Genomic DNA, 12287 nt, shown 5'->3' with positions numbered 1-12287 from the left:
CCTTAATAGGAACTAAATTCCTAATTCTTATATACAAATTTGTTTAACTATCTTTTTCCCTTTTCTTTAATTTTAAAAACACAAAAATCCACTTTTTCACGAAATAAATACTTAATTGAGACGTCGAAAAAGAAAAGAATGATTCTGGACGAAAATAGAAACTTACAAAAACATTAAACCTATTATTATTGATTGTAAAATAATTTTGGACCCAGAATGACACGTAAATGATCTTAAAATAAAGATATTAGATTTAAGAAAATTATAGAAAATGAATGAAAAAAAAGAAGAATAGAAATTAACAATGAATTTCACAGTTTTTTTATCTCTTTGTTCTTTCATTTCTCTTTCCGGGTTCTACCACAAAACAGTTCAGAATTAAATTATAATAACAGGAGGCGAAAGAAATAAAATCTCCTAAAAAAAAGCATATTTTACAGTGGTCTGAAGAAAGAATAGAAAGATAGATAAAGATTCTAAAACTAGAAGAGTCTAAAAGATGGCATCCCTCCCTTTGGGCATGGGGCAGTAACCCCAAACTGAAGGGCACATTCCCAAAAGGAATCACTTGGCATCCTACAGATTCTCTCACCCACTATTCATGTTTACGACCCAATTAACCTTCTTTTATATACTTTTTTTTTAAATAATTATTACTATTTTCAAATCAGCAATGCCTTGATTTAATTTCAGAATGATAACGAGGGTATGAAATGTGATTAGAATAACTTAATGGAAAATCGAATCATCAAGAAAAAGAAAGTGAGAGATAAAGACATTAAAAAAATGTTGTCAGTAATTTCATTTATTTGATAAAATAAAAAATGTAGGTTAAATTATAAAAATAAAAAGATATTTTGTAATAAAATAAAATGTCATATTTTTTCAATATAATTTGCTAAGATCGTGTTTGGATTTGAAGAAGAATTTATGAAAATAAATAAATATGAAACTGTTTAAATTAAGAAGAAAAGATGAAAATGAGAAGATTTGAAATTTTTTTATAAAAATTAGTAAATAATATGACAAAATTGTTAGATTAAAAAATTATTTTAATTAAAAAATAGAAAATTCTTATTATTTATATTTATTATTGTAATAATTATTTAAATAAAAATTGACTTTGTTTAAAAATAAAATTATTTAACTTTCGTCACAACTATATTCTGTGTTGAAGAGAAAATTAAAACAAAAAGAAAGTTTTGATTTCGTGAGCTTTAGTCTTCCATGGATTACTTTCTACATGAATAATAAATTTGTACATTTTCGTCTGTTAAATAAACTATTAAATAAATGTGTGCCGTTATAAGAAAACAGACTTAAAATTTCTTACCCGTTGTAAATTGATAGGATGACGGATTGGTTGCTAATTTTTTTTAATTATATATAAATATATATTAAAATTGCATTATAAATATTTTTTTAATTTTAATTGGTTAATTAATGTTTTTAATGAATAAATTATTAAATTATTGTTTTATAATTAAGATTAAAACTTAATTTCTAAGTCTTAAAAATTTAAATAATAATATCATTGTATATTAATCAATTTTTAAAAATATTTTTTTATTTCTATTTTAAAAAATGAATTTGTTGATTAATCAATCCTATTTTATCTTCCACATGCTAATTTGTTATGATAGAAATAAGTTGATTAATTGAAATTTTTAACCCAATCCATCAAATTATGATAGATTGGGAATCAATTTGTCTGACTAAACTCATTTTGTCATCTTTAATTTTTTTCATAAATTATTTATCAAATAATTTAAATTATGTAGGCTTCCATATATTTTTATTTTTTAAAATTCTAGACTGTAATCCAAATCTCAACAATTCACACAAATTCATTATCTCTATTTCCTTTTGTATAAGTGAGTGAAAAAAAATAGTTAAAAAGAAACAATAAAATCAACTGTAATATTATTTCTTTTACTTTTGAAAGACTTAATTTTCATGCTAGGTTTTTTTTACAATGTTAAATGGGAGACAACAGTTTAAATTATTATCTGATCAATTAATTAATTAATTAATATGAAAATTGTAAAGTTTATTAGTATTGAGATGACAAAAAAATTCGCGAGTTTGGATAATAATATGTAGCGGGTATTTTAATACTCGCTTTTAAACAGGTCTAGTATGAGTAATATACTACTTGACCCACGAATATCCATTACTCGAAAAAATAATAAAAAAATTAATTTATATATATTTTTAATTAAAAATAAAATAAAATCATATTTTATTATATTAAATTTAATTAAAATTAAATTTTAATTTATATTATATATATATATATATTTTATAATTTTATTTTAAAATGTATAAATTTTTTTATTTATCTTTTGTGAATATCTTCGGATACCCACAAATTTTAAAATAATCACAAATATTTTATAAATAAGTATCTTCACTAGCAATAGATAGAGTAGTAAGAATAATTTTATTCGAGGAATAAAATATGTTGTATTTGAATTCAATTAAAGCGAGGACATGTTTGTTTGAATAAATATTTTTTTATTTTAGTAATGTGAAATTGTAAATAACTCATTTTACTAAAAATGTTATTTAAAAAATTTAAAATTCGAATATCTTCTTACAACTAGCCTCATTGACTTGACGTTTATGGGCCTTCCATTACTCATGGCTCCAGCATCTGACAAACATGCAGCCGAACACTCATTTTCCAACAGCAGTAGTTTTTTTTTTAAATAAAACTTTAAATAGTTTATTAAAAACAACAAATTGTAAGAGAAGAATTTCATCAGGTTTTAAATATTTTTCTCAAAAATCATTCTAAAGTTTTATTCTAAATTTAATTCGATTAATTGATCTATCATCTTTTTTCATCAAACTCTTAATTATTTTTCATCTATATATGACAAATAATATAACAACATAGGTTGAGCCACGTGATATTGACTGTAACAAAAAATCCATGTTAAAATAAAAAAATTAAATATGTTTTTTATTTATAAACAATAATATAAATTCAAATTTATTTATATTTAAAATTTTAATATATTTTAGTTTACAATTTTAAAATAATTTAATATGAATTTTAATCTAACAATGTGTTATTTTTTATGCGTGTTAAACGAAATTTTAAATTAATATTTGAATTATAATATGTTAAAGAGTATAAATAATTCCAATATTAATTCAAATCGTTTATTTACACATCAAAACAATTTAACATTAGATTAAAAAAATTATATGTATTTATTTTAAAAATTTGAAAATTAAGTTATATGATAATCTAAAATATAAATAAATTTTAGTTTTATATTAAAATATATAAATTAAAAACGTATTTAACTTTTAAAATACTAATTATTTTATTTTAGAATACTATTTTTATTTTTTTTATTGATTCAAGATCTATATTTTTTCCATAAATACACATATATACAAACACGTGAAACCCAGTTCAAATGAAAAAAAAAGTCAACGAAAATCACATAAAAACTGAATTTGATGGGGGAAAAACTAATGTTCAAACCTTAAGCATATTACAAGAATTTGTATAAACTACAGTCAGTAGTGTTAATTGCCAAATGATGTGTTTACGAACCCAAACACTCTTAAATTGCACAAATACAGTGTTAAGATTATGATTAGTATATGTTGAAAAAAATACTAATTTTTAGATTGATTTTCTTAATATTTTGTGCGTATACTTCTTCGTTCGCTTTGCAAAGAAAACCCACATCACTTACATATTTACGTAAAAATACTATTTGCATAATTACAAAGGAAAATGTGATATAATCAATTATATTATTAAATAAATAAATATCTTAAATTTAGCATTATAGTCTCTTAAAATATTCAATCTCTTTTATTATATTAATAAATAATTAAAATAACAATATAGAAGAAATAAAAAGGTTTTCAACTATGCTCAGGTAGTGTGATATATGTGTAACTTAAGTGGATAAGAGACTTTTCGAATTTATGATAATAGAATAATGAGTACAAAATATGATATTAGAATGATGGAGTATTCTCTAGGAAATATTAATGGTATTTATAAAATTAACATAGACACTAAAATTATATTATGGTATCAAATAATATCTTTATCTTAAGTAGATAATAATAACAAAATCATATCATAAATAACAAGTATAACATTAAATTTGAGAGATTAATTATGATTGCAGTTAATATTTGAATATTTTTTCAATAAATCAATTCTTTATTTTAAGATGAAAAACGTTTAATAAATCTCTCTACTCTTTAGTATATTTATTAGATTGTACAATTAGTAATTTAGACTAATAATAAATATGGACTTTGTACGATAAAAAAAATACAATTTTAGTAAAAAGTTAAATTTTGTTAATTTTACTTAAACTCTCATAATTAAATTTAGTCAAACTCAGCTAATAGTTAAAATAAATGAATATATACTTAATATTTAAAAGTAAAATGTATTAATATACTTTATATTGAACTAATTATTTATTTGATAAAAAATAAAAAGTAAAAGATAAAAACATTAATAATCAAACTATATTGAATCTTTTTGTTTTGTAGTCATTGTTAGAATTTGCATCGTGAAATTCTGGAACGAATGACTCCATACAACACAAGTAACAAGTAAGGGTGAGAACAGAAAGGAGCACGTGTTCTGGAACCTGAAAACAGAGCAATATAAATAAATCCGAGTTATGGCATTGACAGAGCCAAATGCAAAGCACTGTCCAAAACAGAGCAGTCTTTCACCTCTCAGGCACGCAAAGTTCATCGAACAAGTTATCACCGATTGCAGAAAAAGTAACCCTAGTTGAACCCACAGAACCAACAAGTAAGTTTCCACTCCGATTCTTTTATTTAACGCAAGTTATGTGAAGTAGTTGATGAGGGTTTGAAGCAATGCAAATGGAAAATATATTAATGGGGTGATGGAGAAAGTATATTACCCGTCACAAGTTGCAAAATAAGTGACAGGATTATTATTCTGTAACCATCTTAGAAAGGAGCAGAATATCTTAGCCTTACATATTGTAAGCGAATATATATCTGTATTGCAGTGGGAATTGGTATCTAATCCCCACCGCCACCACCACCAGCCTGTAAAAATCTGAACAAATGATATTACAATACTGAGTCCAACATCAAATGAAAAGGTCAGATGCATACATAGACTCCTATCATAGGTTTATAACCCTCAAGGGATCAAATCCAAATGACCCCGCTACACATACCAGCCTCAAGGGAATCATATCTTGTTGAATCCCTAAAAGGTATTCGCCAACTTGCACATCACTTCACTCTCCCTTATTTAACCACCCACCCAGACACTCACCTACACACACTCTTTTCCTGTTCTCTTCTTACTTCACTCTTCCTAACACATTCACATACACAGTACTCCATTGATGGGGTGGACACGAGAAGAGAATAGACGTTTTGAGGATGCTCTTGCGGTTCATGGCCCTGACGACCCAAATCGGTGGCAACATGTGGCCAACGCCGTGGGGGGAAAATCTGTAGAAGAGGTGAAAATGCACTATGAGATTCTCCAGGAAGATGTCATTCGAATTGAGCATGACCAAATTCCACTACCCAGGTACAGAGGTGCCGGCATCAATGGAAGACAAATTGACAATGAACAAAGGTAATAACAATCAACTTATTAGAATGTGCGTTATGTTATTTCTTTTTCATTTTGTGTGGTATTCTCTGTTATTCCCCCACTTGTATTAGAGGAGGAAATCACTATTGTTGCAAACACCAAAACTCGTGAAGAGTTTTGTGGAAGTTTCATTGGATCAGGGATAACCCTTTGCATCTGCATTGCCAATTTCGTTAGTCTTTCTGTTTCAAAATAGTTCTCACATCTCATGTTTTGGAGCTTTTGATTACAATGATCAGAATGTCTTGAGAAATTGCAACAGCAACCCAATAAACGGTGATTTTTTATATTATTATTGTAAGCAGAGAGCACGTGAAATTTGATCCATCAAGTTTCATGTCACATGCACCTGAGATCTATTGGTTTGGATAATGTCCTAGGTGATGCTAGTAATATTAATAATTATCAACATGTCGATAAGGTATTGGGTAATAATCATTGATTCATGCGTCGACGTTTATCTTCATTCTCGGGAATATTAGTCCCCTGCTTAAACCACCTGTAATCATTGGGTGTAGTTTTTTTGGCACATGCAGTTGTCTACTTATTTATGCACATCTTAAAAGGCTGAATTTGTTCTTACTCTGAATATAAGCTGATTGTTTTCTTCACCAGGCGAATGAGGAATCTGACTCTCCGATGAAGCAACCACTTTAGCACTGTGGAGTTGTAAGTTTCCACGAAGGCATGTGCAATTTATGTTGGTGTGCTCACTTGCTTTGTGTTTCTTTTCCTGTCATATTCACCCAATTGTAATTTGTAAGAAATATCATGTGATATGTAACTTTGCCGGATATTAACAAATTGTATGTAGTGACAAGTTTTAATGGTTAAACACCTGTTAATCATTTATTTTATTCTTTTAGCTACAAGTCAAAAACTCAAACATAAACACAAAACTAACTGGATACGTCTAGATGACTAATTTTCTATCTAGGTTGGAATTTAATATGGTGGAAGGTAAGAAGACTGATTAGACAGATAGTTTTAGAAACAGCAAAATTGCACAGGAACATCTTATTTAAAACCAGAGACACTGTAATATTGAGAATATTTTGGTGTTATATACCCCCATTTTGTTGGATTGTTTTCAGGTAAGATGAATGATAATTGTATAGAAAGATAGATTAGGGACATTAAAATTTTAATGATTTTGATAGAAATGCATAACATGCTGTCTAGCTTCTGCCTTAATTTTCACTTTTGCCCATACATGTATCTTGATTTAACATCAACACTAATGGTAAAAAGAAACATTTTATACCTTGAATAGAAGGGAGTTGAGCAGAGACGTCATATATCAAGGTGAATGAGAACACAAAATAATAATAAGGTGACTTATATTTATATTTATTTGATATATATTACAAAAATAAAATAATTATAAAAAATGCATTTTTATATTAATTTAAAAAATAAGAAAAATACTGTCAAATGCGCAATAAAATGATTTTCAGAAAGAGTTATATCCTTCGGATCTTCCGTGAAGCATATTTCGTGTTCGAAATTAACTATACCAGTCAGGCTTATATTAACTATATATTATTCTTTTAAGGACATATTCACAAGAATTTCCCACTCTCAACCCCAACCTGTATATTTCATTCAACCTATGCACGACTATTCAGTACAATATTCCTTGATAGAATAAATTTTCATAAATGCTAAAGAAAACCCCAAATATATTTAATTTCGAGAATAATGAAAACAGTGGTGGAGCTTCAACCTCTTGGAGAGCCCAAATAAAATTTAATATTTGAGAATTAAGGTGGAAAAGTAAATCATATACACAAACACTCAATGTGCATAGTTTTTCCACAACAATAAGGTTACCGTAGATAGCAAAAGCAATAATAACGTAAAAAAAACGGCGATAATGGATCAATAGAACAAAACAATACATTTATATATATATATATAAACTCTTCCAATGATTTTAAGTGAGAAAAAATTTATGAACAATGACACTTTGAAACATATTTTATTTATTTGAATAAAATAAAATAATCACACAAAAAAAAATTTGTATTTGTAAGAGAAAACAAAGTAAAAAATAATATAAATGAGTGTAAAAAAAACATTTGTGTCATAATATCACCATTTTACATTATGCATTGCATAGCAACACATTTAAAATTTATATAGGTAATATATATCTTATTAAACAAATGTTTAAATATGATTAGAGAGCCATACGTATAATGTAACTTTCTTTTTCTAAATAGAATCCACGTACATAAGAGCTAGCAACAATATAATTAAATATTAATTTAGTTTATTCATAACAATGTGGTCAAATTGAAGCAGTCACAAGTGAATTGGGAGAATAGTTTTGGCTAGAAATAAATCTGTCTTTCCATAATAGAACAGCTTCTAAGAAAAGACTTGTAACTCAGAATGATAGGTAAAACATATTTGACAAATTATGAATTCAAAATTACTATTAAGGATGTGGCTATTCTTAAAAAAAAAAATGGAGTACGAGGAAAAAGCAGCAGCAAGGGTTGTGGCAACAGCAGCGTAGAGAAGCTAAAAAGAAAACGGAAAAGAAAATTTTCTAAAGATAAGAAATGAGAACGGGAGAATCGGGCATAAGAAAAAGACCGGGAGAAAGCCGTTATGTGTGGCTAAAATGGGTTGTGGCAGTGTATATAAAAGAACGGATTGTAATGAACAAAGTTGCATATCATTGCCACCCTTGGTTCACTAATTTTCAAGGCGTTTCTGCAATCCTTGATTCCAGGGTAAAGGAATAAGGGGAAATGGCGAAGATATCATTACTTTTGGTGTTTTCGGTGGTGTTGGCTCTGCCATTCCGTGCGGTTTTGGGCCAGGACGATTGGAAGGATCTCTTGGGTCAGGGAGGGCTCTCCCAAGACGCATTGGACCAGGCCCAGAGAGCTATAGGTGGGGCCGCGACCCAAGATGCTGTCAGTGATTACTTCGGTTCGGCCCTAAGTGGCGCCTCCTCCGACGACTCTTCTTCTCCTTCTTCCTACGAAGATACCGATGAAGGCCAAGGGTCATCCTTGGCCGACTTTTTAGACACTGAAGCGTAAGCAACCATAATCCTTTTCCTCTCTCTCTCACTTCAACTTTTTTAATTCTCCAAAATTTCTACTTAATTTCTTTAGCATTATAAAAAAAAATAATCAGCGAATATATTTTGGAAATCGTGGATAATTAGGTTTAATTTGAAACTAATTTCGTGCGGTTAACTACTGTTTTGGGGACCGGTAGTGCAAGCCACGACACAGAAATTCCACCCACGGAATCAATGGCAGATTCACCGGTTGGAGCACCAGATGCTTTACCTGAATATGAAGATGATGACGAGGAGGAGGATGAAGACGAGGACGATGATTCTTCTCCCGCAGGTGCACCAGAGGGCTCTTTCTCACCTGCAGAGGCACCAGTAGACTCAGACGACGAAACATCTACCGAAGCACCAAGCAATGCGCCAGTGGAAGCACCTGAATCTGCACCCGCAAATTCACCAACAAGAACACCAGAGTCGGATGATGATTTTGAGGAAGGTGAAGGGGCACCAGCAAGTGCACCTACCGGGGAACCAGACAGTGATGATGATGAAGAGTTTGATGATTCCCACTCTTCTTCTTCACCCAGCAATGCTCCCGCGCAGGCACCTGAAGGGGACCATTAGACGAGTGATCCTTTTTTATTGACATTAACAATTACATACATTTTCTTGCCAACTTAACTGTGTATAGTGTAAGGGTGATATCTATGTTGAAAATAGGGTTGGAGTGTAAAGTAACACCTCCCACTTCATCCTCATTTAACATGACTTTTCTTGTTGAACAGATATACCTAATTTCTATCAGGTGGAGAACAATACATACTGATGAAGTGAATCAAAGTTATTAAATAAATAAATTTGCTATATTCTATTTCTTAAATTATAAATTTTATTATTTTATTTTAAACTGTAATAATATCATACAAAAATTACACTTTCTTATTCATTCCTTAATATCCTTAGAACACTAGTAATTCATTCGGTAAGCAACCTCCTTTGTTTTACTTTTTAATATTTGTGTGTATCTCATACAATTATTTCAACTTACTCATCTTCAATTTAAATTGAAATTTCAATGCATCATATGCTAAATTACGATCTATTGTGTTATCGTGTTATCATTTTTTTTTCTCATGCATATGTCCATTTAATTTATAATATATCATTGTCAAATTTAGTAGAAAAATTAATTATTTTACCAACAAATTTACGAATTTTAAAAAATTCCAATGAATACTTTGTACATTTACTTTACAAAGAGAAGACACACCTTGTATTTCTTCATCCTTACTAGAGGTGTCATTTGAGCCCTGGTCTATGGATTGACCCTGACCCTTCTAAAATCAAGCCGCAATTTTCTAACCCACTTAATAGGGGGCTTTTTAAAAGTCTCAACCCCTAAAGCCCCACATAAAGTGGGTTGGGTAGGGTTAGGATGAGGCTAGCTCCCAAACTAAATTAATTGATTTTTAATGTTTTTTTAGTTATTTCTTTTATTTACTTTACAAGTTTAATAATTTCTAAAATTTAAATGATATTTAATATCTTTTTAATTAAATATAAATGTATAAATATTGATTTTATAAAAAATTATTAAAAATAATTTTTTAATTATAAGTATATTTTAAATATATAATTTTATTATTTTGGAAAGTTAAAAAAGAAAAATATTATTATTATTTTTATTTAAAAGAAAATGAAAAAAATTTCAAAAAATAAATTATAAAAGTAACACAGTTGAAAATTCCATTTTTCAATCGAATTCTGATATCTATATAAATATTTGAAATATTAATTATGGATATTAAATTTAAATCTACTGATTGGATGAATTTTTAATATCGGTGTAAAATTTTTATTTTTTATAGTTTGAGTTTGTCATATAAAATTCTTTTGTTGAATGTTTTGTATAGATATATATACATAAAAAAATTAAACCACAAACTTTACAAAGTTTAAAATTAATTTCACGTAATAAAATAACTAACTTTTTAGTGAAAATCCTTATTAGGCAAAATTGTTATAAATATCATATATGTTAGATCTAGATGTAGTCCTAGTGGTTATAAAATCATATTTTTTTTTCTAACCTTTTAAATTAAATTAATATTTTAAAATCAGACTTATCTTTATCCAACAAAGATCGATTTTATTGAATTATTTATCATGAGCCAATTGTAATAAAAAATAATTAAATAATAGATACAATATTTTTAAATAAATATAATGTTATAATTTATAATACTAAAATTAAAATTATTATTGTATTTAATTATTATCATATAAAATAAATAAAAATTATAATAATTATAATAATAAATAAATTACATCAATGTCTCTTAATAAGAAACTAATAAAAAAGACAAATGAATATAATATAAAATATATGAAAAAGACATAAAAATATATAAATTGATGTAAATGACTAAATTATAAGTTTGATAAATTTTTTTTAAAAGAATTATATAACTTTATAAATAATAAATATTAATTTTATTAAATTTGGAAAATTAAAAAAGTTAAAAAGTCAAAATTTTAACATGTTCACACCAATTAAAAATAATGTAATTTTGATCACAAATCTTAATCGAATGATATTGATTTAAACCAGTGACAAAATAGATTACCATCTATAAATAAATTCGTTAGTCCATCAAAATTTTACAAATTAAATTAAATTTTTTAACTTTTAAACCTATTTTATGTGGATATCTCTAAACCGTCAAATTTACAAACCAAAATTAAGAAACCAAAATTAAGATGAAAAAAATTATCAAAACAAAATTTGGAAATTAAGGAATAATTGTGTAAAAGCATTATTATTAAACTAATTAATATAGAAACAGCTATGAAGTAGAAAATTAATTTTATTGGTAAAAAAATATAATTACACATGAATCAATTATGGTTATAAGTTATTACTAACAAAAATAAAATGAAAGCTAGATAAAAAATACACATGATTTGTGATTACTTAGATGATGATATTATGTTTCTGGACGTTAAATTTTATAAAAAGGAAAGCCCATGGACTGGCCCTGGCCTATAAGGCTTTAGGAGTTTTTAGTCCTATGTTTTAATAAAGAGTTTTTTTGACCCTGTGGGCTTGTTTGGCCCCAATCCACATGGGTTAGGGTCAAATCTTATTAAAAGAACTCATTTCACAGCTCTAATCCTTACAGAGAAAAGTTGCTAAATGTATTCCTCTTTTTCATCCTTACAAAGAGAACACATACCTTGTACATCTTTATCAATTGAAGCCTACTGAGAAGAAATTTTATTAAAACAAGCATTTTTGTAGAGAGTAATAGAAACATATATTTTATCAATAATTTCCAACGACATAGACAAAAATTCTATTTATTTGAAAATCGTCAAAAATTCAATTAGAAATATCTTTAAAGGGAGTCATTTGAAGATTGTGTGTATGGATTGCAACTCATAAATTTCATTTAAAAAAAAAGATAAAATTTAAACAGAATTAGCCTAAGAAAAACAAAGACACAAAAATACATTATTATCAACACTCCAATAAGTATTTGGAAAGTGATATCATAAAAATCTCTTATTCAATAGAACAATCCTGAAAAATAAGATAGCTTA

At 27.3% G+C, this 12287-nt stretch overlaps 2 protein-coding genes across 3 annotated transcripts; both read left to right on the top strand.

The window, feature by feature from the left end:
- The first annotated feature begins 4685 nt into the window (after positions 1-4685).
- Positions 4686-6479, top strand: LOC148204231 (protein RADIALIS-like 1). Of its 2 annotated transcripts, XM_088107346.1 has the most exons (3): positions 4686-4813; positions 5378-5626; positions 6260-6479. In XM_088107346.1, the coding sequence occupies exons 2-3, from the start codon at positions 5388-5390 to the stop codon at positions 6285-6287; spliced, it is 267 nt and encodes an 88-aa protein (XP_087963472.1). In that variant the 5' UTR covers positions 4686-4813; positions 5378-5387; the 3' UTR covers positions 6288-6479. The 2 variants fall into 2 exon arrangements, with proteins under 2 accessions (XP_087963472.1, XP_087963471.1); XM_088107345.1 differs by lacking the exon at positions 4686-4813 and having other exon boundaries at positions 5299-5626.
- Positions 6480-7960: 1481 nt separating this feature from the next.
- Positions 7961-9550, top strand: LOC124840863 (uncharacterized). The gene is made up of 2 exons (XM_047316996.2): positions 7961-8699; positions 8885-9550. The coding sequence occupies exons 1-2, from the start codon at positions 8407-8409 to the stop codon at positions 9306-9308; spliced, it is 717 nt and encodes a 238-aa protein (XP_047172952.1). The 5' UTR covers positions 7961-8406; the 3' UTR covers positions 9309-9550.
- The last annotated feature ends 2737 nt before the right edge of the window (positions 9551-12287 follow it).

The sequence above is a fragment of the Vigna umbellata genome, chromosome 2 (genome assembly GCF_029865625.1).
Source record: "Vigna umbellata cultivar VRB3 chromosome 2, Vumbellata_1.0, whole genome shotgun sequence".
NCBI lineage: Eukaryota > Viridiplantae > Streptophyta > Magnoliopsida > Fabales > Fabaceae > Vigna > Vigna umbellata.
The sequence above is the reverse complement of the archived record's forward strand: the minus strand, read 5'-3'. Positions and strand labels throughout refer to the sequence as shown.

Excerpts from the sequence above, each read along its gene's own strand:
- LOC148204231 (XM_088107346.1), top strand. The coding sequence starts at position 5,388 with ATGGGGTGGACACGAGAAGAGAATAGACGTTTTGAGGATGCTCTTGCG. Across the intron at positions 5,627-6,259 it reads CAAATTGACAATGAACAAAG|GCGAATGAGGAATCTGACTC; the intron begins GTAATAACAATC and ends TTTCTTCACCAG.
- LOC124840863 (XM_047316996.2), top strand. The coding sequence starts at position 8,407 with ATGGCGAAGATATCATTACTTTTGGTGTTTTCGGTGGTGTTGGCTCTG. Across the intron at positions 8,700-8,884 it reads GACTTTTTAGACACTGAAGC|TGCAAGCCACGACACAGAAA; the intron begins GTAAGCAACCAT and ends GGGGACCGGTAG.